Source organism: Lepidochelys kempii, chromosome 25, assembly GCF_965140285.1.
Source record: "Lepidochelys kempii isolate rLepKem1 chromosome 25, rLepKem1.hap1, whole genome shotgun sequence".
In the NCBI taxonomy this organism is placed as follows: Eukaryota; Metazoa; Chordata; order Testudines; family Cheloniidae; genus Lepidochelys; species Lepidochelys kempii.
This window is the reverse complement of record NC_136404.1, coordinates 19,205,391-19,232,161: the sequence shown is the minus strand read 5'-3', so window position 1 is coordinate 19,232,161 and position 26,771 is coordinate 19,205,391. Positions and strand designations below refer to the sequence as shown.

The 26,771-nt window shown below is 46.6% G+C and overlaps 2 protein-coding genes across 4 annotated transcripts in view; one reads left to right on the top strand and one right to left on the bottom strand.

The window, feature by feature from the left end:
- The first annotated feature begins 6,411 nt into the window (after nucleotides 1-6,411).
- On the top strand, nucleotides 6,412-11,521 carry F2RL3 (F2R like thrombin or trypsin receptor 3). The gene is made up of 2 exons (XM_073324645.2): nucleotides 6,412-6,600; nucleotides 7,961-11,521. Exons 1-2 carry the CDS (start codon nucleotides 6,510-6,512, stop codon nucleotides 9,037-9,039), a joined length of 1,170 nt encoding a protein of 389 aa, XP_073180746.1. The 5' UTR covers nucleotides 6,412-6,509; the 3' UTR covers nucleotides 9,040-11,521.
- Nucleotides 10,678-26,771, bottom strand: part of CPAMD8 (C3 and PZP like alpha-2-macroglobulin domain containing 8) — a 91,433-nt gene continuing 75,339 nt past the window's right edge. For 2 of the 3 annotated variants that reach the window (XM_073324642.1, XM_073324644.1), the window contains 2 exons: nucleotides 26,642-26,716; nucleotides 15,162-15,641 (listed from right to left, as the gene is read on the bottom strand). In XM_073324642.1, the coding sequence (XP_073180743.1) occupies nucleotides 15,475-15,641; nucleotides 26,642-26,716 (242 nt within the window). In that variant the 3' untranslated portion in view covers nucleotides 15,162-15,474. The other variant, XM_073324643.2, reaches the window with a different exon arrangement.

Sequence of the window (26,771 nt, the reverse complement as noted above, 5' to 3'; positions counted from 1 at the left end):
ATTAGGTGAGGGTCACACAAATTACTGGGGGGATCTATGGCCTCTATATTTACCATGCTCCTCTTTCCACTTCCTTTAAATACATCCATATGAACACCCTACCTGTCTGGCACCTGGATGGGGTCCTCAGTTCAAACTGATTGACATCATGAAAGGTCAGTTTACATGTCTAATCCTGTTGCCATATCAACATCTACAAGAAGCAAATTCTATAAAGGAAATGTCAACTGAACAGAAACAACCCAGCAGCGTCCTGCAGCCTGGGGCTGCTTCCTGGGAGTGTTATGTTGGGAGTGTCATTCTATGTAGGGGTGGGCAAACTTTTTGGCCCGAGGGCCACATCGGGGTGCAAAACTGTATGGAGGGTCAGGTAGGGAAGGCTGTGCCTCCCCAAACAGCCTGGCCCCCGCCCCCTATCTGCCCCCTCCCACTTTGCACCCCCTGACTGCCCCCCCTCAGAACCTCCCACCCATCCAATCCCCCCGCTTCTTGTCCCCTGACTGCCCCCCCGGGACCCCACCCCTATCCAAACTCCCCTATTTCCCATCCCCTGCCCCCCTGAACCTCCGTCCTATCCAACCACCCCCTGTTCCCTGTCCCCTGACTGCCCCCCAGGATCCCCTGCCCCATATCCAACCCCCTGGCCCCAGCCCCCTTACCATGCAGCTCAGAGCAGCATGTCTGGAGCCTTGCCACCCGACTGGAGCCAGACACGCTGCTCTGCATGAGCACGCAGCCCCGCTGCCCAGAGCGCTGCCCATGCGGCGGCATACCTGGGGGGGAGGGGGAACAGTGGGGGAAGGGCTGGGGGTCTCGCCTTCCCTGTGGGAAGCTCAGGGGCTGGGCAGGATGGTCCTGCGGGCTGGATGTGGCCCACGGGCCGTAGTTTGCCCACCTCTGTTCTATGGTCTCTCTTTCTTAAACAAGCCATACTTACAAGATCCTGGACTCTACCTGGGAAGCAGAGACTTTGAAAAAGATTTGGTGGTCATGATAAATAATCAGCTAAACACAAGTTTACAGCAACATTATAAAGGGCTAGTGCAACCCTTGGATACATAGACAGGGGAGTCTCAAGTAGGAGTAGAGAGGTTATTTTGCTTCTGTATTTGGTGCTGCAACTGCTTGTTACATTGTTAAAAAATTAAGATGGGATGTTTTTCTGAACAATCAGCTCTAGGAATTATTTTGTGGCTCTGCTGCCTATGTTACACAGGCTCTCAGACTAGATCACAGTGGTCCCTTCTGACCTTGGAAGCTATTGAATACTGGGGAAAAATCCAGTAAACCACAGTTATTTAAAAGTGAAGACAAATGGCTGGCTGGCTGGTGGGTTTGGGCCAGAACAAGGACCGTGGCCCTGGGGTGATGCATGCTTTAGAATAAGGTATTAGTTACTCTGCACCAGTACTGTGCAGAGCACTTTACCCTGCAGAGAGTGACTGAATCCTAGTCTCAAGGCGCTTACAATCAATAGGCAGCTGCATGCAGGAGGAGCTAACACCACAGGTTAGGGATTGGGTGTGCATAGGTGCCGACTCTGGGGGTGCTCCGGGGCTGGAGTGCCCATGGGGAAAAATTAGTGGGTGCTCCGCACTCACCAGCAGCCAAGCTCCCCCCGAGTGCGCCATGTCCCCACTCCTCCTCCTCCATCCCCGTGCTTTCCCCCCGCCACCTAACAGCTGTTTGGCAGTGCTTAGGACTTTCCGGGAGGGAGGGGGAGGAGTGGGGACGCGGCGCACTCAGGGGAGGAAGTGGAGAAGAGGTGGGGAAGGGGGTGGAATGGCGGAGGGAAGGGGGCAGGGCTGGGGTGGGGACTTTGGGGAAGGGGTGGAATGGGGGTGGGGCAAGAGTTGGGTAGGGGCGGGGCCAGAGGCAGGGCAGGGGTCGAGCACTCACCAGGCAGAGGGGAAGTTGACGCCTATGTGGGTGTGGGATGGGGGAGGGTGTCTGGTGAAAGACCACAGAGTCACAACCTAAGCCAGGGGGTTGCAATCTTTTTTCATTTGCAGATCCCCTAACTACTTCAAATGGAGGTGAAGACCCCTTTGGAAATCTCAGACATAGTCTGTGGACTGCTGGGGTTCCGCAGATCGCAGGTTGTAAATCACTGGTCTAAGCAGTCAGGGAGGCTGATACAAAGTAGTACACAGGGAACATTTTACATGTCCAAGACCACCTTCTCCATAAGGCTCCTTGCAAAAGTAAAATTGGAGCAGGGACTTAGAGATGGCCAGAAGAGATGTGCCATGGGGGTAGAAAAGGGGTAGAGTTTCAGTCTTGCATGTTGTGAGGGGAGGAAAGGCCTGGGGGCTTATAAGGAAAGGGTATGGAGTGAGATCCCAGTGAGTAGCTGGGGTAACAGAAGGAGATGAGAGGAGGCAGGAAGGTCATGGAGGGCCCTGAAGGTGAGGAAGAAAAGCTGGAATCTGATGTGTGAAGTGACTGGGAGCTGTGGGAGGGAAGTTAAAGGGGTGGTGACGGTGAAGTGGCTGTAGTTGGTGACCAATGCCACAGCAGAGGTTGGTCAGATGGTCAGAGGGGAGTGTCAGGAAGAGGCTGCAATTCATCTCTTTAGCTGGGTTGAGGCACCATGGGAGGCTCATGGTTAAAAGATCCATAATTTCTATTTATAACGGTCAGCACTAGCTTCCTGTGTCTTGTGGTTCCAAGTTGGATGTGACTGACGTTCAGTGGCTGGGGAAGGCAGGGCCAGAGCCGCATTCATGGAAAATGTGAGGTTATGCTGACGCTAGTGGAAATAATCCACACGTTTGTCTGCAAAGCCATGAAGCTGCTCCTGGTATCTAGACTACAACCACCATCTTAGGTTAGGGCAGGTGCCCAGCTGAACTGAGGTTTCTACCTTGATACCCAATGGTTTCAAACTGACATTCCCTAGAGACATGAAATGGGGGTCTTGGGATGAGAAATAACCTTTTGGCTTCTCTTTCCTGCATTAGATCTGTCAAGCCCTTGAAAATCTTAGTCTGGGGTAGCTCTTTCATAATTTTCTTCAATAGCTCTACAATCCCTGGCTGCTCTCACTGTGTACCCCCACAGGCTGAGAGCTCTGGGGCAAGAGTATTCTTTGTACCTGGAGATAATCAATTACACAATGAATTGCCTTAAAATCAGCTTTGTCCCCCCACAGGCAGGGATCACACGACTGTCACTGCTCATTAGCATCTCTTTGAAACCTCTGTCACTAACATGCTCAAACAATCTGTTCTGCACCGAAAGCAATCAGTAACAATCCCACAGCATCTGCAAAGGAAAGGATACAGCAATAAGTAACCTCTCCCTGCTCCACCCCAGATACCTGGCCATAGAAAGCAGGGCTGTGATTTGCACACGATCTGAATGGATGATGTCTAATTTTTTGCATACAGAGCGTGAAAAGGATCCTGGTTGAGGCATGGAAAATATGTGGTCACATGAGTCACTCTGTAATGGTTCATAAATCCTGGGAGAATCGCAAAAGCAAAACATCCAACACTGCATCTTCCCTGCCCACTGGAACGCCACCTCTGGACATGCTCGGCCCAAGGATGTGGGAATATGGCAAAAGCAAAGAAATAGGATAATTTTCTCCTTGAAATAGAGGAATCTCATCAAACAGCAGCCAGGCTCGGATTTGCAACCTTCACAGAAGAGGCCATTCATAAGCGAACCAGAAAGAAATGAGCCATCAGTCATATTGCCAAACCAAATTCACAGTTCCTACCGCGAGGACTGCAGCTCCAGTTCTTAGGTCCTCGCTGTGACAAGCAGGCAAGAGCATTGTGGTGGGGCAAGAGCCTCCAACCATCAACTGCTGCCCCTAAGACAGTGTTACCTAACGTTGGGCTGTCCTCCTGCTTCACTGTTGTCCATGTCTCACGAGAGGGTAAAGCAGGCTGGGTGGGGCTTTTGCCATTTTTTTGCAGCAATCAGGACATGGTCTGCATTTATCTGAGAGATGTGGGATAGGTTGGGGACTCCCCCATAGATGTGGGATAAGGACTTGGCAGAGCACAGAGGGGGCTTAAAGTATTGAACAGTGAAAGTGCTCAAGGCCTATGTAGCAGAGGAGGGTCAGGGCTTGGGGAATATCTGGTGGGAAATGACAGGGTCACATGCTCAGGCAGGTCCCCAGAGGGCCCTTATGCAGCTGTAAATGGTTGTAAAATGGGTCACCCTCCTAGTATTGTCACCATATATAGACAGTAATAGCCTTTTGTTCCTCCAGATCATTCATTAGCAGGGAAGAGCTGGCAGGCCTTCCTGCAGGTTTATTGAGTAATGGGGCTCTGGAAGCACAGTTCCTTCCTAGGGGAGGGTCACTGACATTCAGCTTTATCTCCCCAGCTACAGAGCCATCCTGTGAATCCTTGTCAGACAGACACCATTTCCTCTTTGGTGGGGCTGTGCTCAGCATTCCTGACAATTATCAGCGGAAGCATGAAGCCTCCATCAAACTCCGAGATCATGCTGCGGCTGTTTATATTTTGCAGCACTTTGGGCTGGAGCTGACGTACTCAGATGAAAATAGCTCATTGGGTTCACACACAGTTTTTCAATAAATTGCTTCAGTGAACTCAGGAAAGGGGCCAGGGAGACCAACATCCCTTCTTTAACCCAGACCAGGTACACACCTGACAGCAGTAGGGCCAGCGAACCAGAATGACTCCGACCTGGGAGCTGGTCTCACATGGAACGTGCTGAAAACTATCAGCTGCCCTGAAATGAGGCTGCAGCCTCGATAAAACTCCAGCTGGCCACTCAGCCTGGGCTGATTTGTGAGCAGAGTGAGGCCCTGCCTCTTGGGACAACCTGCTGATCTGCAGCCCTCATGCATTTCAAAACATTGCCTGCAGCTGAAGCAGGGCCCTATGTGTGCTGGATGCCACTGAGCCACCAGGAAATGTCATGAATCCAGAGGAGACAAGGCCTCTCGGCTAGTGTGCCATGAATGTAAATTTCTTTCTTCAGGCCTGGGAGGAAAGATGGAGGTGCAGGCGGCTGCCAGGGGCTCTTGAGATATCTGATCCTGTTTGTATGGGTTTATATTCTGAACTGACTCTGAGGTGGCCATACTTGTCACGTCCAGGAATATTCTGGAGCAGGCCCAAATTAGAGTAATTTGACCCAGAATTTAGCCTTGACAATGAGAGAGGGCCCTGCAGTACCAAGAGCTGGAAATCTCCAGCCATGAGTCTGTCTGTATCCTTTTGCTGACATCAGAAATGACTCTATGCTCAGACTGCACAGCACAATGAGACAAACCACTGGACACAGACATGGTCTGTGACCCAAGAACCCCTTAATGCCATCTGGCAAGGCAGTTACAGGAATCTCATGAGGCTGGTGTGTACATTCTAGTTAACTGAATAATGTCATGTGAGGTCTTAAATGAAAGGGGGGAGGATCACACTGGTTATTAATTTCACTGTAAAATGTATGTACAGACACCACGTAAGAAGTTATGTAATATATACTGAAAATATGCATCAAGGTATTAGTCACCAGCAGAAGTATAAAACGTTTCTGTCACACAAGAGATGTTTATGCACCTCTCTTTTTGTCAGGATGTAAGTTAAGCATTGTAAATTAACACAATGAATGCCTATTTATGTATCAAGTCAACAAAGAGATGTGAAGTCAACAGGGAAGCAGCACACAGGAAAAAACAAGCAAAGTGTAGTTATCCTGACTGTGTGCAAAAACAATGAACTTTGGGGGGGATATGTAGAAGGCAAAGAAGAGACCCTCCTCTCATTCTGCAGGTAGAAGGTAAACAGACGGCACGTTTACGTTAATGGAAATGGGATCTCAGTCAACTTAGAAGAAAACTTTGGGTGAGATAAAACTTCTTTAGACAAGAGGTTAACCTGTTTCTTAGGTTTAGTCTCTAGAAAGTGTTATGATTTTATTTTAAATGCAACCATTTTTTCCCAATAGCCTTAGTTTCTATAGCCTGAATCTCTAGACTATGATAATAAACATTCTTGTTTTCTCAGTAAATATAGCTCCATGCTGCAGTGTTAAGCAAAGTGCTGGTACAGAGCTGAGATTTACAAGTTGGTGTGTACTGTTCCTTTAGAAACAGCAGAACTGGTATCTTCGTAGTGTTCAGTGGATAAGGGGCTGGACAAAGGGTAGACCTATTGTTAACCTCCAAGGCAAAATAAGGGCTGGCATAGCCCAGGAGAGTGTGCTTGTGTGGCTAACAGGCAGGTGGTGTTAAGGAGCTGATACCCAGCTAAGCACAAGCTGGTGGTTGGGGTAACAAGGTGACTCTCAGTCCTGGGAACCCAAGAACCGTCACATGGCCTGACTCAGATGGAGTGTTTTGGCAGCTCTCAATATCCTTTGTTCTTTTTTCTGCAAGAAAAGTCAGTGGAGCCCCAGCCTAGTGTTTCCGTGAGTTAAGGGCTGGGAACAGGAAATTAATAGTCAGGGCTATTAATACTGCCTTCCCCAGGCAGCTCTGAACAGAGCAGCACATCACAGGCTCCCTTCACAGCATGGAGATCTCCTGGTGTACATTCCTATCATACAGGCACGTACTGTGGTGTAGCCTCTGGGGACTCTGCTTGGCAAGTTCGGACTATGATGGTGAGTGAGTGGGCATCTCGGGGTGAAAATCTTACTGCTCCCTTTGCTCCCTGGCATCTTTCTGTGGCTCCCAAGCAAGTACTTGCTGTGAGGGCAAAGGACACAAGCAGCAGTGATGGGCAAACGTGCTAATCTAATGAAGGAGAAGACACTGAAGGTGTTTGTTGAGGGAAATGTGGGGAGGAATTATAGTCAAAGGGGGAACAAAAGAGAAACTGGAGAAACCCCAAAGGCAGTTGTGGGGCTTGAGCCTTGCCTGAGGAGCAGCTCCTGCCCCTTGCTCTTGTTCTGACCCCCCTGTTTAATGGGGAGCAGTACTGTTCGTGCTGTAGGTTCAGGAATAGCTCTGTGGAGGCCACGCACTGACTGTCCTGTATGGACATCAGCCCTGGTGCAAGGAGCCCACAACCTGGTATGGACCCAGCCAAAGCTGTTCAGTGGCACAAAGTACCATCAGCTGCCACTAGGAGCTGATCTGATTTCATAGAGGTGAGGTCAGGATTCTGAGCACATATCAAAGATCAACAACTGGGAGAGACACATCTCTGCCTTTGCCAAAGAGCCCAAGATGGACTGCCGGAATTTGCCATCTATGGAGTTACTTCTGGCTGACTCAATTTGTGTCACCTGTACCCCCTGAGTGGCAGATCCCAGTGCTCTGTGGTGCTCAGTCCCCAGGTAACCAGTAGTGCAAAGGTATCACGAGCTGTGAGAAACAGCATGACTCCAAGGAATTGTGTGGGTCCTTGGACTTGTGACAACGACTGATCAAAGTAACTGGGCCCTAGAGAGAAGGCACAGGAGCTGCTGGAGGAAACTAGAACTTTCTCAGAATGAGATAATTTGATCTGCTTTTTGAGGTTGTCCTTTGCATGTTTACTTCTGCTGTTTAGTTAATTTGAGCACCAGTTACATTTTCTGCTTATGGTAGGTCACATGACAGCCACAGACCTTAAATTCTTCTGATTGGAACTCATTATGCTAAACTCCCTCCCCACAACCCCAGAGCTCACCTTAGCATTAGCATGGTTGCCCTGCTGTGAAGTAGCTGGGCAAACTTCACCAGAACCTCCTCACAGCCTTAGATCTTCATGTTCAACCCTGAAATAGGGAGACTTGCCAGTTGGGGTTTGTTTTGTTTTACTAAGGGGTTCTAGCTAATTACAGAACCAGCCAATGGAGGCTATGAATAATATCTATGCAGCTTCCCAGCCCCCGCACCCTGTGGTGGGCACACTGTCTCGTTAGAATGCAAACCCCTGGGGGCATTGGGGCAGGAAACTTGTCACGAGCCCTGCCTGCAAAGTGCAAGCACACTGGACCCTGGACGAACAGTAACAGACTATGTTTGCACCACTAGATTACTCTCAGAACAGCACCAACGAGCAGGTGATTACATCGGCAAACACACTGTGTCCTCGGGCCATCCCAGGAGAGAAGGTGACTCGTGGCAACATCACCTACCTGTCCATCCATGAGGACTCCCGCTCCCAGCTGAGCAGTGCAGTCACAGTGTGGCTCATCCCCTGCCTCTATTCTGCTGTCTTCCTGGTGGGGCTGCCAGCCAATGGGCTGGCCCTGTGGGTCCTAGCAACTAGGATTGAGAAGCTGACCTCCACCATCTTCCTGATGAACCTGGCTGCAGCTGACCTGCTCCTGGTGCTTGTGCTACCTTTTAAGATCTCCTATTACTTCCTGGGGAACCACTGGCCCTTTGGGGAGGGCCTATGCCGGCTCACCACTGCCTTCTTCTATGGGAACATGTACTGTTCTGTGCTACTGCTCATGTGCATCAGTGTTGACCGGTACCTGGCTGCGGTGCACCCTTTCTTCTCCCGCTCCTTCCGCAGCCCAAGCTTTGCTGCCTGCACCTGCATCAGTGTCTGGCTCATCACTGCCACCTTCACCTTGCCCTTGACCCTCTTGCAGCAGTCCTACCCCCTGGATAAGGCAAATATCACTCTGTGCCATGACGCCCTCCCCAGGCATGAGGATGCTGAGTACTACTTCTACTACTTTGTGTGCTTGGTCGTCTGCGGCTTCCTTGTCCCCTTAGCGTTGATGCTGTTTAGCCACTGCTCGGTGCTGTGGGTCCTGCTGGGCAATGGAGAGAGGTATGCATATGCCATGAAGCTCACTGTCCTCGTGCTGCTCACAGTCGTGGTGTTCTACACACCCAGCAACGTCCTTCTCCTTCTCCACTATTCCAACAACTGCTCCAAGCTCTATGAGGACTTGTACGTCAGCTACATGGTGAGCCTGGCCCTCAGCAGCTTCAACAGCTGTGTTGACCCCTTTGTCTACTACTATGTCTCTGAGGACTTCAGAGACAAGGTGAGGCGGAGAATTTTCAGCCGCAGCAAGCGAACCATCACATCTCTGAAAACCTCCAAAGAGACTCTGCCTCAGAAGAGCTCCCATTCACAGTCCCTGGTGTGAGGTGCTGGCACCCCTCACTCCCATGGCATCTGCTCGCTCCAGGGCTGAGGTTCGGACACAGAGTAGAGTTCTGAGGTGCAGTCTAGGTAGGAAGTTAATCCAGGCAAGGAAGTGAAGGAGATAGATTCTTAAGACTGAATTCATCAGGCCCTTACAAACTCCTAAGAGGCTTGGAGCCCAAATTTAGATGGTGACTGCTATATGCATACTAACCTATAACAGGGACAGCACATATGACTTCCCATATGGCTGCTCTGCCCCCTTACTATGCTCACTGGGTGCTATAGGCAGGCTGTATAGTCGACTCTACATATAATAGCAGAGGTTGCTGGGGGAAGGAACCTAGAGTGTTTGAGGGAAAAGTGGAAGCTTGAGAATGTATTTGCCCAGTATTAAAACTTGCCCGAGCAAACTGACCAAGGCGGGCTGGGGGCAACTTACAGCCGCCCACACAGTAGTCTCAGCCTCTGAGCCCACACATCTTGTGCATGGAACCATTTGGCTGGCGTATCAGTTAGTTGCTCTGCACACAGCATGTGTCCATATGCAGGCAAAGTTAGAATCTTCTTACCTGACTTGGTAAACCCTCATTCATGGAAATACTAGAGTCTCCTTTTCCTAGCAAGGTCGGTTTATCCCTATTTCAGCAAAAATAAGTACATTTAGGGGAAGTAGAGAAAGAGTTTTGCCAGAATTAAGAGTTTATAGAGTAAGAGAGAAAGTGGGAGTCAGAACTCCTGGATTCTATTCCAACCTCTCTCTCTTCCACTGATATGCTCTGTGCCCTCAAATAAGTAATTTACTCTCCTTGCACCTCAGTATCCCTACCTGTAAAATGGAGAGGATACTTATAAGGCTAAATTCATGAATGTTTGTAAAACGCGGTGAAATTCTCACGAGATGCATTGTTTCATGCTAATTATTCTGTGTGAATGAGGTGAAGAAAGCTTATGCTCAAATAAATTTGTTAGTCTCTAAGGTGCCACAAGTACTCCTTTTCTTTTTGCGAATACAGACTAACACGGCTGCTACTCTGAAACCTGTCTAATAAGCTGCTTCTCACTTTGCAAATCCTCAGCCCATTGCTGGTAAGAAATGTACAAACAATATCCACCCATTCCCTTTACACAAAATGCTCTGCTGTTCAGCACTTGTTATTTCTTTGAAGCAAACTGCCTGTCTTTAGTATGTTATGAAGGGAGACCAGCTTGTGCCCAGGAAAAAGGATTTTCATGTCTCTTCAAGACAGTATATTAATGAAGCATTGAAAACTCCCACACTGGAATCCCACACTTCTTTTGTGTAACCTCTGCTGAGACCCAACCACCCCACCACCCCAACCAAAAGAGCTGACCATGCTTGCAGCTGGATTCAGGAATGTGTTACAAATGTGACAAGTTACAGCCACTGTATCCCTCAAAACAAAATTGAAGGCACCTCCTGGCAAACAATGAAGTAGAAATGGATGGGACACCAGCAACTCCTTAGAAGTGTTGAATACTTTGATTCTGCTGATATGTGTATTAATGTTGTCCTCTCAGTGCTCAGAGCCACAGCCCTGCACTATGCCCCCCATGCAGTATTACGAGGCGGATGTTAGTAGAGAGGAGAAGAAGACAGAATTGTTTTAGAAATCAGTTTTTAATAAAATATTCATCAGTGTCTAAAACAACCCCTTTTCTGGACTCATACTAACATTTGTGCGAAGAAAACAAAAATGATCACAAAGCTGGTTTTTGGGTTTTTTTTAAATATTATTGGTGAAAAACTAGAGCCTATTTCCTACAGGTGCAATACTCAGAATGCTGAGAAAGTACCAGCTGCTGAACGCAGGAGAGATATGATGGAGTTAGGCCAAGAACCAGGGCTATCGTCACTCCACCAGAAATAGCACACATGAGAAAACAAAAACTGAGCAGAAGGGTTTTTTTTAACATTAAATTGACAGAAATGTATTTCTAAATTGACAATCTACTCACAATAATGAAATCCAGATTATTGCGCATTAAAGAATCAATGTCAGCAAAGCAAGTGCTGCTGTTTTCAACTCAATTTTTAAGTTGGTTGAATCTTTTTCTATTTGTTGTCTATTAAGGCTGATCAAGAAGGGGGAAAGGAGGAATGTGTGGACAAGAAAGAACAAAAGAACTTTTGATTTAAAATAAATACCATGGTAATGATTGCTCCTGATAATATTCATGTACAGTTACAGATATAAATACTAATTTCATTGGAGGGATTACAAGCAAAATCACTGATAACTAGAGAAAGCTATCAAGTCTAATTAGCAAAGTACCTTGGTATAAACAGGCGCTTCTGTATCTCACAGACTCACTGGAGTTTCTCTCCCCTTCATGTTGAATCATTGTCAGAGGAAAGGAGAAGACTGTCTCTAAGCATGCGAGAGAAATGGTTCCAAACTGGCAAAAATCCCAAAGCCCAAAGGAAACCCCACTGCTTGTCTGCCCTCTTTCATTCTCAGCCACTACACCCTGTTTTTTTGCTGGGCTAAAAATCTCTCTCTTCTCCCGCAAATAGCATTGAGGAGCTGATCCTGACAATTCAGATGGTCTGGGCCCTCAGTGCTCTGTCCTCTTAGCTCTCTCAGAGATAGGTGTGTGACTGAGAAGCCATGGAGCAAACACTGGGTATAAGCCTGTGAATGATCTAGAGTGTGAAGCCCCCACCCTGGGCCCAGTGGTTTACAGGGGACATATTCCTAGATGGAACATGTACTGGAACCAGCTCTTTGATGAAGGAGGGAAGGACAAGAATTTAATTTGCCTTAATAAGAGAATTATGATAATAGAAAATGGGGACAGTGAGTTTGGGAAAGGGAGAATGCAAGTGTGCATAATAGCTGGGCCTTCAACTGGGGCAAACATGGACTCCAACGCACAAAGTTACTCCAAGCAGCACCTACCTGTGGGTATAAGGCCTTCCTGCCTCATCATTGCTGTGAGGGGGGGAAAGTACCAGCTGCTCTTCTGTATTTGTGTGTTTCTTTCCTTGGTTCCTTAAATAAACAGCCTGTTTAACTGCAGCAAGAAGTTGGCTGTGGGGGAGACAGACTACAGCGTTGCCAGCATGTCCTTAGGAACAAAGGAAGTTCTACCCTTGGGGTGGAAAAGGAAATTGATGGCACTGACTACCCTGCAGGTGCCAAGGTCACAAAAAGTGTTCTGGCCAGGAGACGATGCACAAGATCTCTACTAACCTAGAAGAGCTCTCTAGCCTTATGGGTACCAGGGAATGGTGAACCCTAGCACAGTAATTGGAATACAGAAAGCAGCATTGGCTGGTAGTTAGAGCAGAGAACCTGCAAGCAAGAGACCTGAATTTTAATCCCAGCTCTGCCACAGACTTTCAGGAAGTCCCAACCTCTTTGTGCTTGTTCCTCCAGTTATAAACCTGAGATGATGTTCACTTTCCTGCCTATTGGCCACACCCAGAGCCCCTCTAGTGATGGGCAGAGTAGTAATGGGCAATGGGTAAGGGCAGTGCCAGCAGACCCCATCCTCCTGCTGTGGGTAATAGTGGAGAGCCTTTTTTGAATACTAAACTGGTGTTTTACAGTTAACAGAAAGCCAGAGAAGTGATGGGAGCTGGCTCTGTACTTGGTCAAAGCTTGGGGGAATTCATCCATCTCTACCCTCTTGTGTGCTGGGGTCACACCAGCTCCGCCTGCCCAAGGAAGGTGCCCAGCAGGGGCAGCACATCATGTGGGTGGGATTAATCAGCATATAATTATAATTAATCAACTAAAACGGAAAACCCCATAAAACACCGTTAATCTAATGAGACAATGACACCAACAAGTCAGGAAGCAAAGGGAGAGAGAGGCAGGTTGGGGACCTTGGAGCCAGGCATGAGGATTAGAGCTCCCAGCTACAGGAGGCCAAGGAGCCTGGCCCCAAATCACATGGAGCCTTGCCCAAGCACAAGGAGTGGAGGGCCAAGAAGCCAGATCACAGCCATGTTACTAAGGTGACAGTTCGTGTCTCACTCTTCCAGTCTTCTGGCCTTACTGAGTGCTGAGGCTGGTGTGAGCAAACAGCAGTGTTGTATTGTGAAGTCCCGATGTTTTTAAAAGAAGAAAATGCCTCTCACTGTAGCTTGCACTAGGCCTGTTATTTACCCAGAGGATAAATATTGACTTATGCTGCCATGTGTACAGAATAGCCAGTGCTTGCCAGGCCAATTGCTTGCTGGAAGCAGTGCCAGCAGAGATGGAATGTAGTCTGAAGGCATTTGTTTACCTGCTAGGCAGGAACAGAGCAGCTGGCGCTTGGACTGTGCTGTGGGGCACCGTTAGGATGTAGTCCATTCACACACATTAAAAAGACACAGCAAAATCTCCACTGAGAAGCAGGACAGGCAGGCCACATTAGGATCCTGAGAGAAGAGTTCAGATCAGCAGGGGAAGGAGTGATTTGAAAACTAGCCAGCAGAGATAATCTGGAATTTATGGGCATTTCAGGAACTGAGCTATGAGCTCAGGTCTTCCACCATGTCACATATGTTTGGGAAGTTTAAAGGCTGAAGCAACTACTCACCCCCAGCCTGAGAGACTGACGCTGGAAACTTAAGAGCCACCACAGCTAAGGAATCTTTCTCTTGCTCAGCACTCTGGCTGGAACCAGTACTTGAAAAATGGAACTCAGGGTTTGACTACATGGGGAAATTGGCCAGAATAGCTTTTATGGAATGGCTCCCTGCATGGACACTATTCCAGAATAAAATCCCTTTATTCTGGAATAATCAGTGCACTCACAAAGTGCCCAAATTATTCTGGAACAGAGTGTCCACAAAGGGAGCTATTTCCCAATAGCCATTCTGGCCAATTTCCCTCTGTAGACAAGCTCTAAAAGTGAACTGAATTGGGCCTTTTCTTATTTCCTTTCATGAACAAACACTCTCCATGTGGATTGACACCCCACTTTGTGCCGCGGGGAGGATGGAAGCGGGGAGAGGAAACACTAAGACTATTCTGCAACAGGCAGATGCACGAAACTCCTCAAAGCAGGAAGAAAGACCCAAAATGTCTCTTCTGCACTTCGAAAACAGACAGCTTTTCTCTTCATTTCACTGCAAAATGCATTGCTTAGACCCCAGCTGTCACTGCTTAGGGCAGTTTAGAAGACAGGAGCCAAAACTCTGTGACAAAGAGGAGGGGTTTGTACCTGCCCAGCAGCCCTAGGGCCATACAGACTGTGCACAGAAATTTACATCAAGAACACCCATTGCACTGGGCGCCTGGTGGGAGAAGAGTAGAAATGGCTGGTGAAATCAGCCAAGGACTGAGAACACCATGGCCACAGGTCTCTTTTATTCTCATGCTGAAGTTACAAGGAGAGAGTAACCAGAGGGCAAAGGCTAGGAAGCTGCAGGCTGCATTTGGCAGTACTTATTCCAGCATGAATGGAGTTCAGCCACTTGACCCTAATCACTCCTATTGTGGGCATTCTTCCCAGGCAGAGTCTGCAGCCATGTCGTGGACTGTTAGGCTTTTAACTCCTGTGGAGTTCACAGATGATTTCACTTCTTTTGGAGAATGCTCCCCCTGTCAAGTCTGATGAACAATGAACTCTCCTTTCTGCAGAGGGCTGCTGGTGCAGTGGGCGGTAGGGGGGTGGTGGGCTGGGGTTGTTAACCCTTTGCTGTGGCATACTGAGCTAAAATACACTGCTTTTATTATTTTTAAAGAAAACTCCTCAGCCATCTCTCCTCAAACAGCAACTCAGCTGAGCACAGAGGTCTGGACTCAGTGTAGCTAGGAAATGGTGTTGCAGGATCCTTGTAACATACTTTGAAGTGGTCTAAGGGTTTGAATTCCAGCCCCTGTTCTCCTTGCCTACAGTGGGGCAGCACATTGGTCTCCCATCCTTGAAATAGCTCCTAAGAGGATGCACAAAAGGCAGGAAAATTGATAGAAAAATAATGCTGAGCACCCTGTTGGAGCTCCTGCCCCCCATCAGGAGGCAAAGCCTACAATTCTGAGGGTATCAGGAAGTAGTCGTCATTTGGTTTCTGTTCTGCAGCAGGTCATCTGTAGGAACAAACTCGTACAGGAGTTGATTCTGAGCCTCTTCTTTTTATTTTAAATTATTTATTTCTGTTGAAGAGAGAATATAATGAAGAGAAGTCATTTCCACTCTTCTCTTCTGTAGCAGTGGTGGGGCCAGGCAGGGACAAGCTTAAAATGTCCTTTTGAATTTACAATTTATGTTAGGAACTGACACTTCCAGGCATGCAGGTCCCAGCTGACATCCCAATGTGAGCCTGACCTGCAGCTGGTCCTCGCCCAAGGCAATTAGCGGAATGATTATCAGTATGCCCTTTCTGCATTATTTACACTCACTCTAGACCCAGTGTCATAGTTATACGATATCAGAACTTGATTAAAAAACAGAACCTCCCCCTCACATGTCTCTCTCACCATTCTACTGTAGTCACCACTTCTTGAATCTTGTCCACTTCTCTCAATGTGCTGCTTGCTGTTGTCAGCTCTGCTGCAACCTCAAAGACGTCAGCTTCAGAAGCATAAGGGTCGTACTCGTAAGAGTAGTAGGACAGGTCTGACTGGAGTGCAGGGCCTTCCTCTGGTTGAAAGGAAATAAAAAGAGGACATGCCTTAGCCAAAGGGAGCCTGCCACAGACAGCTCTTCCGCTTCTCAGCAGGATATGATGGGTATTGGGGGGAGTGGGGTAAGACACGAGAGGAGGCATGTTAGTCAGCCAGGGGAGCTGAACACCTCAAACCTCTCAACAGCAGAGGGGTAAGTGTATGCTGACAGCCCTGCATACATCTGGGACTGTGTTACGGCACACAGGCCATTAAATGGTTCAATCCCAGACTACGGACAGCAGAGCTGCACTGCATCAGGATTTTCTATTTTTCCTCCTTTGAGATTTGGGTATTGGGGAAAATAAGAAAGAAAGCTTGGAAAAAGAGCTTTTTAATTTAAAAAACCACTAAGGCTATTTGTGTTTATTGTTGGCTGCGTGTAGGCTGGGGTGGGGTAAGGATGAGATGGCATACACACATTGTGTGTGGGGTGCTCATTCTGTGAGGGCATGCAGATCCTGTAGAAAGAAGCAGATGTTTGTTTAAAGAAGTTCATTTCAAATTACTTAATTACCAATTTTTTTAAAAGTTGAAAGTTCCTGTTTCAGGTACATCTCTGCTCCCTGCAGTTCCTAGCCCTCCAGGCTGAGGATACTGCTCTATCATAGGAAAAAGGGGAGGAGAAAGATGCAATCCTCACACAATTCAATAATGGGATTGGACACAGCACCTTCCCACATGTATGGGGCGCCGGCAGAAGCTTCAATGGCTGAATCAGGGAGTTTTATCTTCTGAAAACTATTATACATTAAGTAGAGATACAGCCTGGTCCATTGGTTAGAACCAAGGAAAGGGACTCAGGACCCCATGGCTCTGTAGGACCCTCAGCTCTCCTACTGACTATCTGTGCGATTCTGAGCAAGTCACTTCCCCTCTCTGTGCCTCAGTTTCTGCACTGGTAAAATGTGGAGAAGAATACTGACCCAGCTGAGTAAGGTCCTTTGAGATCATCAGATGAAAGTTACAGTTTTAAGTATCATTACTAATAAAAACAAGTACTAAGTCAGCTTATAGTCAATGTTAGAGCACTGTACTTTGTTCAAGTTCCAAGGGAGATTGGTTCATGTATCTGGATTGCTTGTCAGCCAATCTGATCACAGATTTTGGCTTGAACGTAGCAGGTGGTGCTGCTGGAGCCCCTCCCTCCATCAGGACCGTCCCACTGACCTAGCAACTAGCTGGAGTGAGGCATGCGTAGCTGGGGCAAGACTCTCCATTTCAGCTGACTGACAAGCTACAGAAGAGCTACCAAAGGATAAGAAAGGGACAGAGCCTTCAGGAGTGGGATTGAAATGTTCCCTCTACCCTATTGTAGATATCAGACTCTTGTCTGGGAAAGGTCACTCACTCGGCATGTTTCCCATACAGAGCAGGCTACCATTATCTAATTTGGCAGACCTGCAAGATGTCCCGAGGATAAGAGCACTGCTGAGGAAGACAGCTGAAAACATCCCAGGATATAACATGTCCTTATTTTCAGAGCTGCTCCTTTCTGCTGCAGTCTGGGCCGAGTTTCTTAACCTCCCTGTTGGCTTCACTCATGTGACTACTCCAATCCAAGCCCAAGCAAACTGCTCACTTTATTCCACTTACTGCAGGGAGGGAAAGTCCCAACATAATATTTTGTTTTATTTAACAGGAACCCTCTCCAAGGCCTCTGAAAAATGTTTGTACTCCAGAAATAACAATCCTGAAGGCCTTTTCCTACCACCTTCCACACCCTCCCAGCAGCTTGCTCAGCCCTAAGGCAAGGGACCACTTTTCTGAAAGGAGAGTCAGTCTCCATGCTCACTCTTTCTTGGCCTCCTCCATAGGAGAACCTGCCAGATCATGAGATCGTTCTATGAATAGATGAGTGCTGTCCACCAGGGATGGAATTAAGATCACAGTACTCACTCCTCCTAGGAATGCAACATTCAATTCAAAGCAAAGATGAAAGGCCAATGTTTCCTGTTACAAACAAACTGCTCCCCCATCTCCAAATGTTTGTGCCTCAGCCAATGTTTGCTGCACACTGATGGGATGAAACTAAAAAATGGCCCCTGGCCAACCCAATCAATCCTAAGCAGTTAATGCTCCTGCAAAGAATGTTCCAGCCAGCTGGTGTCACGGTGTAGTTCCGTGGGGAGTAGAGTTTATTCCTGAACTCTGGGGCTGGCTGGGAGGCAGTGTCTTCAGCACGTGGGGCTGGGTGGTTTTACAGTGGCACCAGTGGCCTTTGGAAGAGGTCCCCGACAGCCCAGCTCCAGCAGAAGGAGGGTCAGAGCTTCAGAGGCAGGGGATCCCTGGGACTCACTGGACTCCCCTTTTTACTTACTTTACATCAATGTGACAAGCAACGTAGAAAAGCCAGACAGCCAGAAATGTATGCTAGGTACTTACAGCCAGGTTTACAACAAGGACCCTGTCCCAAAGAGATTACATTTTAAATAAAAGAGCATATGGCAGGGAGCTGACGAACAGGAAACACTAACGGAGCATGGAAGGTTGGGGGGGGGGGTCTTGTTGGATCCACGCTGTTCATTTAGATTTTCTTCCTACTGTCCAATTTGTCAGCAGTTCCCTGATGGAAGTAAGGTGATTCAAGTGTGAATGCCGCTCCCTAATGCCTACCCAGACAATTCCTGCAATTCTCTCCAACACAAGAGAAAATATCTGCGAGGCAGGGATGATCCATCTATTCATACTTGCCAGTCTGCAAACACATTTCTTGCAGAATAACAACGCCTGGTCCTATTGCGTCACTAGCATCAGCTCCAGGACGTGGGACAGTTACTACAGAAGACAGGATCTGGTGATGCACAGGAACTCATTCTCTGGCTTCTCAAGACCACATATTTGCTGGGGTAGTGCAGCTGATGGGTTTATTGAGGGGATGATCCTACTCATGTAAGTAGCTGTTACCCACATTAGGAATTCCACTGATGTGAATGGGACTATATTCCTGTGAGTAACTTTCCAGAGTGAGCCCAAGTACATTTCCAAGTTCCCCAGTAAATGAGCTGACAGGGAACTGGGTCACATTGTTCCCATTGCTGGGGTAACACAGCCAAATGCTAACAGTGAAATTATCACTGAGGGCCAAATGGAGCCTGCACAAGTGATATGGCAAATGAACAAGGACTGCAGAAAATATAAACACCACGAACCTCTGCAATAAAATGGCACTTTCTGGTGATTAAGTCTGTACTGAGTCCATTCTTCCCCACCCACCTGAAACTTGATTTGGCTCCTGGAGTTTTACATCCCTTTAGGAAATCACAGATTTAGACACGGATCATCTGAACTTGCACTAGAGCCCCACAGCACCTGAGCCGACTTAAACCAATCACATGCTTCATCACTAACAAACCAATGAGCCCAAAGGGGACGTGGGGGTAAGGAGGGATTCATTCACTTGTTGAACTTTGATTCATTTAATGCGTGGTTGGTTGGTTGACCTAAGATGAGCCCAGAGGATTATTTAGAGTCACATGCTGTTCGCTCTTCCTGAAGCAGGATTTAGCTTGTTTTATTTTATAACTTTCACTCTGCCATGACAGCTCAGTGCAGAGAAGCATCTCTGCTTTCCAGGAGCTTCCTGCTTCCTACTGAAATGACCAAGGCACTCGGAGATCCTGTGACCCAGTCAGGCACAATTGTTTGTGTTTAAATGTACCTGTGCCTATGGTGAGCAAAAGGGTGCACATTTTAGACATTCAAATAAATAAGACACCTGGCATAACAGAGACCAGGTCATTTGTGAATTCCACCTCTTTTGCCCTAGTCTATAGACAATGTGGCCAGCAGTACCTCTGTCTATAGTATAGTGACGTAGCAATGCCGTTATAATTAAGGTTAAAAGAAAAGGAGGACTTGTGGCACCTTAGAGACTAACCAATTTATTTGAGCATGAGCTTTCGTGAGCTACAGCTCACTTCATCAGATGTTGAAGTGATCTTCATCAGATCTACATCTGATGAAGTGAGCTGTAGCTCACGAAAGCTCATGCTCAAATAAATTGGTTAGTCTCTAAGGTGCCACAAGTCCTCCTTTTCTTTTTGCGAATACAGACTAACACGGCTGTTCCTCTGAAACCTATAATTAAGGTTGTGTCACAACTTTTGTTTAAAGGTCAACCTTTCTAAGTCCTCTAAAATCAACATGCTTAGACAGATCCTTTTAATATTTGTTTGTCTCAGGAGTGTGCAGAGTATGACTAGTGACCCAAACTAGGAGTCATTAGATCTAGGAGTTGCGGAGATAAAAGTCCCCAAAATATAGCCATTTTTCAAAAAAGTTTCTAGGTGGGGTTTTTTGTGGAGAGTTAGAACAGAGTCGGCACTAGGCATAAGCAAACTAAGCAATGTCTTAGGGCCCCAAGCCACTCAAGGGGGCCTCCTATTCGCTTTTTATTATGTGTTGTGGTGAGGGGTCCCAAAAATATTCCTGCTTAGGGCCCCAATGAGCTAGCACTGCCTCTGAGTTAGAGGCCAAACTATTGCTGTGATGTGGATCAAAATCCACCAAGTTTTACCCGAGGTAAAGCATGGCACTCACTAAAACTCTGGGGGACCCAAACTGAGAATGGTATTTAAGAAAATATACATTTTTTACAGTCTGCATACAACAAAGCAGAAAAACAGCTAGAGGGTTTCCATTGCCACCATCTGATGTTTTAAATCTCAACTCTTGTAAGTGCTCTAAAATCCAAGTGATTACTCGGACTGCTGTCTCACTGTGGCATAGGGTAACATTAGTGATCCAAATGTGGGGTCATTTGACCAAGGGGCTCCTGAGTTACAGGCGCCCCCCCAAAATGGTTTCCTTCTGCTGCCTTGCACTGTTAAACCAAGAGGTACTATTGACTTGATGAGTCACAGACCTCGTTGAGATTGATGGGTCTGCACTAACCCTTCCGGTAACACAACTTAGGATACGTGAATCACACGTGCCCCATCCTCTCCCCAAGAGAAAAGGAATTTTGGACTGAATGGCCAGAAGTCGCTGCACTGTGAGAGTCATGGGTGGCACTTTTATTTTGGGATGAATGTAATCAAAGTATTCGGGAGGAAAAAATCAGACATGTGAATGCTTCCTGGGAGGGGAGGAGTATTAGGGGACAGAGGAGTAGGGGAATAGGGGATAAGGGTTTGGGGCTGCAGTGAGGAGAGGGGGAATAAATGCAGATGGGTGGCAGGGCAGAGGAGAGAGGTTGGTGGCTCAGGTGAGTGAGCCATGAGGATGAGGGGGTCTGAAGGGAGATGTGGGGGTGAGTGGCAGGGAAACTGGGGGAACTACAGGGACAGGGGCACCTGTCAACCCCACATTCTTGCCCCACTAGGGATCTGAGGCCCCCTCCCCTCCAGATGATATGAGGAGTCTTGCTCCGGTGGGCGGGGCAGCAGAACCGGGGGAGGAGGGACTCATGCACCTTCAGTGGAAATATTGTGGGGCTCCACACCCATGTAAACTTGCACATTCAGCTGGGAACATCCCATTGAGATGAATGAGCCACTTCACACCTTTCAGAGCCTCCTATGCTGCAGACTGGTGCACAGAGTAGCCTTTTCCCTCCATCCTCCCTCTATCCTTCCCATTTAAAGGATGATGCTTCTAAGTGCTCTAAAATCGGCATGCTTGCATGGATTTTCTTAAAGACTAACAGACGTATTGGAGCATAAGCTTTCGTGGTGATGCATCCAATGAAGTGGGTATTCATCCACGAAAACTTACGCTCCAACACTTCTGTTAGTCTATAAGGTGCCACAGGACTCTTTGCCACTTTTACAGATCCAGACTAACACGGCTACCCCTCTGATAAATGGATTTTCTTGAAATTCATTATGCCTTGTGGGAGTACAGAGTAGGGTTACTGACCCAAATTTGGTGTCATTTGAACCAGGTATTCCAGAGATATAAGCCACACAAAAAAATGATCATTTTTCTAAAAGTTTCTAGGTGTTGGGGTTTTTTTTTGTTTTTTGTTTTTGCACAGAACTAGAGATCAAACTATTGCTGTGATGTGGGACAAAATGGTCTTGGTCAGTCTTTATCCACGCTAATGCCTGGCACCCTGGAGGCCCAAACTGTGGACAGTATTTCAGAACACATTCACTTCTTCGCCTGCGTAGATGTCCAGTCTGGAAGGATTACGGCGCGCATGCACCAATAAAGAAAAAAGACTCTGAGAGCATTTCTATGCAGCTACTTTATGTTTGCCTGGGGTAGTTAGAGGGAATGTGCTGAGGCCACTACCCCTGCTGACCCCGCCACTGATGTTTCTAATCCAGACCTTTGTACACCTATTCAATAAAGATTTAATAGTTTATGGTGCTTGCTACAAGTTGTCTGTGTTGTAACAGGTTTTTATTTTATGGGAGATTTACTGTGAACACAGCAACATAGTCAGCAGCCAGTCTAACCAAAATTTTTGTTATATCTGGTGGGCATGAGCCAGAGGACTTGGGGGGCAGGGCGGGAGAGGAGGCAGGGGACAGAGAAAGGGGTTGTGGCTGCGGAGGGAGTGGGAAATGAGGATGGATGATAGGCAAGCCTTAGAGTCGCTGTTTGAAAAACTGATATTTTAATAGCCCCACAGGGGGAAGGCCAGGGGTGAAGGCAAGTGGCTACTTCCTGATCTCAGGGCAGATTAATGTGATGTTTCCAAAGACAAACAGCACAGAGGATTGGAACTGACAGTGCAGGTACCTTGATCATTAAGGGAAAAAAAAACGTGTGCAGGGCTAGGGTTGCCAATATGTGGATTCTGGGCAATTCCTAGATCACAAGGTTACAGACGTTTTCGGGAGAGCAAGGAGTACACCATGACATGGGGACTACAGGTTGATTTGAGTGGATGCCTGCACTGGCATCATATTTTCCCCACTCTGCAGCAGTGACTTAAAAGGTGGTGATTTACCTGATGTTGTGATGACTCACAGAGGCAGAAATGATCTGGGCCTTGTTTTTGATGTACACTTGATGTACAGTGTATGAGAGCAGATTTGGATCGCATCACAGATGTGTGTCCAGGAGCTCTGATAGTTTTCTCTGATTTGGTTAAGTGTCTGCATGATTGCTACGGTGACGATATGAAAGCTATTATTAGGCGCGGGAAGAACATTAATCAGGAAATTGGAAGGTTCATGGCTAACTGGAAAACGTGTACTGTCTGGCATATAAACATTACAAGTGCTGACACCTCACTGTTCTTGGAGAGAGGGTACATCTATTGGATAGAGCTCAGAGGATCTTTTCTCAAACATAAAAATGTCAGTATTCTGGAACATATATCCTGTCTGTGATTTGTCTCGCTGGCCTTGTCACAAACTCCACCCCACCATCCATTTTGACACATGACCAGGAACATGATTCTACAGTAACTGTAATTGTCCTTCACTCCAGGCAATGCATGCAAATTGGGTTATTGGAGGGGAGAAATAACAGCAACAAAAATGTTTGCATACCAGGGAGTGAGGACTTCAAGAAGGTGTGTTCCCTGCTTACACTGGGAGGCCTGGGTACCATGGTGGGGAGGAGGCCAGGTTGGAGGGGAATGGGTTAGTGGCAGGGCAGTGATGTGTATGTGTGTGGGGTGACTGGCTTAGTATGATGGTACAACTACCTAAATGATTACTAACTCCTATCAATGACATATAATTTCTTGTTAAAAAATACTACAACATTCAACAGCAAACAACTAAATTAATGCAGAGTTAAGATTGCTTGGTGACATGTTGTTGCCTTGTAGAATGCTGAATTGAGCAAAACTCAAACTTCTGAAAACCAGGGAATGCACAGTTAAGGTTGCCCATGCAACCTTAACTCTGCCCTCTTTCAGCACTGCATCAATTTGCTCCATAGACACATATACATTTGCTCTACTAACCCAACAGTTGCCGAAATGTGCAAACTCTTCATCTCCTTTTACAACCTATTCATTCTCACGCACAAGATTCCACCTAACACTACTAAAGGATAAAAAGGAAAACAAAACAAAAAAGGTTGCCCATGCCACCTTCCTGGTGCACCCTTCAAGCAATGTCTCAGTATGTACATAGCACACAGTCACATTAACCTTTCATGCTATAAGATTCAGGGTGTCCACATCCTGGTTTACACTCACACACATGGCCAATTCACCAGAAAGAATGACACACAGGTACAATTTATGAACCACTTCACAGCCTTTTACAACCCCGTTACACTTACTCACAGGATACCATATCAACCTAGACTTTCACTTACCCATCATTAAAGCATAAGAATCCTTTTATATTCCACCTCACTGCTGACAATATCCTTTGTAATAAAAGCCTTGTGCCCTGCTACTGACATACTCTACACAATTCTGCACAGAAATGATGCATACTGCATCCTGAAGGTGCACATGTATCTCTTCCCTTCTTCACACACAAGAGAATGCAAAACATAGATTTCTTCACATCACAATCATAGCTCTGTCACACACCTCAAAGTAGTCCACAGATCTCACAAACACACCTTTACCAAGCAGAGTTAACTACTGCTTGCACTATTTAGTACAGCTTCACCTGACACTCTACACTCAACTGACCAACTACACTCATATTACTTGGAGTGCATGCAGATTACAAATGCTTAGAATGCTCTCATACCCCATTCACTACTGACAATACTCTTTGTAATAAAACCCCTTCCCCTGCTAATTATATAACATACACAATTCTGCAATGAAATGAAGAATACTGGATCCTGAAGATACACATGCAGCTGTTCCCTTTGCTCACATGCATCAGAGTCCAAAACATATATCCTGTCATATCATAATCACAGTTCTGTTACATGCCTCAAAGTAATCCACACATGTCCTCATATCACAGACACACCTTTACCAACGAGATGGGGGACAGTGGATTTGCATTCATGACGCATCCCCCATAAGTAACCACTTGCAGCTTGTCTGTGGTTTGGAGCAACGGATGATCCAATGAGCAGACAGAATTCAAGGATTATCACAACTCTCAGTCAACCAATCAAATGAGTTCCAGACAATGATTCTGAACCGGTTTTGTACCAGAAATAGAATTTGTGCTGCAGCAGAACTTTGGAGGCGTTTTCGAGACAATCCACTGTGTCAATGTGGGCAGCCACAAACCATGACACATATTGTTGAGGACAGCAAAATGACTCACCTTCCTAGAGGTCTTCATGCCTTTAACATCGCTGATAAGAACGCTGTGGCTTGGCTTGATCGACTTGCATACGCCAAATAAATAAACCAAGGAGACCCAACCACTGCCTCCACCATTTAGTGTAGGTCTGACTAACACACTGACTGCTCCTGGAGTGCAAATAATTTCCATTGGCTACTGCCAGCTCCAGGGGACCAGAAAAAAGGGAGGTAGCATGGGCTATGTTCCCCCCTGCCTTTTTTGTCCTTTAATAGTTGGTGTTCTCTGGGTAAGAGTAAATGGGCTGTGAAAGGAGATGAAGAACTTGTACCTTTCAGCAACTGTGGGGTTATCAGAGTAAAGGTATGTGTGTTAATGGGGCATATTGGAGCATTGCTGAAAGAGGGCAGAGTTAAGGTTGCATGGTCGATCTTAACTTTGCATTTCTTGGTTTTCAGAAGTCTGAATTTTGCTCAACTCAAAGTATTCTGCAAGGCGATAACATACCACCAAGCAACCTTAACTCTGCATTTACATAGGGGTTTTTTGCCATTAAATAGAATGTGTCTCAGTGGTTTTTCCTTGTGTGAATGTTTTAAAGGATTCAGATGCAATTGGAAGAAAGAGATACAGAGCAGACCAGATTTATACAGCTTAGAAAAAAACAAGCATCCATATCACTTAGTCTTATGGAGAATCAATTGATTTATACATTATCAAAATCCAGAGTGAGTGTGACCATGACACACACTGACTAGATCAATTTGCAACTCCTCAGGTAAGGTCATCTGTGGGAACGCTCAAAACATGTTTATATATCTTGAAGAGCTGCCCAGTTGCTTTTGTTGAGCAGGGGAAGGGCAGGGAACATGAGGGGGCTAGATATATGCTGGTCTGAGCATCAGTGCCAGGAGAACATGGAAGAGGGAGGGGAACACAGCTTCTGTCCATTTACTTCTCACTCTGCAGAAACTATTTGTTTTGCTGATTTGTTGGAAGAGTTTGAGCCCAAGGAAGAATTGTTGAGTGGAACGCAGCCAGGAAAAATCCAGTCCAGTTCATTTACTAGAAACAGTGTGAAACAACTACTCTATTGACCCACCTCCAATGCTTCCTCGCAAGATTTATTGTAACTCATGAGCATTTTTGACATATGAATCTTGGGGAAAAAACTTCCCATAAATAAAAGCACCAACTGAAATGAGCAGCCAGCTTCCTCAATTCATTCAAACCCAGTAAAGTGGCAGCTCCTTCCCACTCCCCTTCACCTTGCACTTATTAAGGGCATTTACCCCAGACAGAGGCTTTAATAACAAGATCAGAGCAGCCATCTCAAAAGTGTAACAGAAAAGTTAAGGTAAATTTGATTCAGCTGCAATCTCTAGGGTTCCTGCAAATGGTCCAGCTGGCACCAAGTCCCCCTGACTCATTTGCTAGGACGAACTACACCAGTCTGATCTCAAATGGGAAGTTTTCAGTTTACCACTGCTAATGAGATGCTATGACAGCTGCTGAGTACAAGCTCCCCATATCCCAGGGTTTGGCGTTCATTCACCTGCCCCTCTCCGTATATAACTAGCTGCCATGAAATCTCAGGCTCTCACGGGCACTGAAGGTAGCACACAGCATATGTTAATTTTTTCAAAACAGGGGACAAGAAGAGCTGGGGTCGCATTTGTGCATTCATTTGGCCTAAATTCTCCTGCCTTCTCGCTTTTTCTAACTTTGAGATTTTCTACCTAGTTTTTGCAAAAAAATTACTAGTCACTTATTGCTCGTGATCAGCTCTAACTTTATCAAAGAAAAAGGGTTTTAGATCAATCTAAAGACAAGACAATACCTGCAGGAGTTTGTTGAATGCTAGGCTGCTCAATTCCGTGGAAATGTGTTTCTCTTTCTTCTGGCAAATTCTTGGCTGTAGAAGAAAATTATACAATTGCCACAATGTTGGTTACAGAACCACTAGAAAA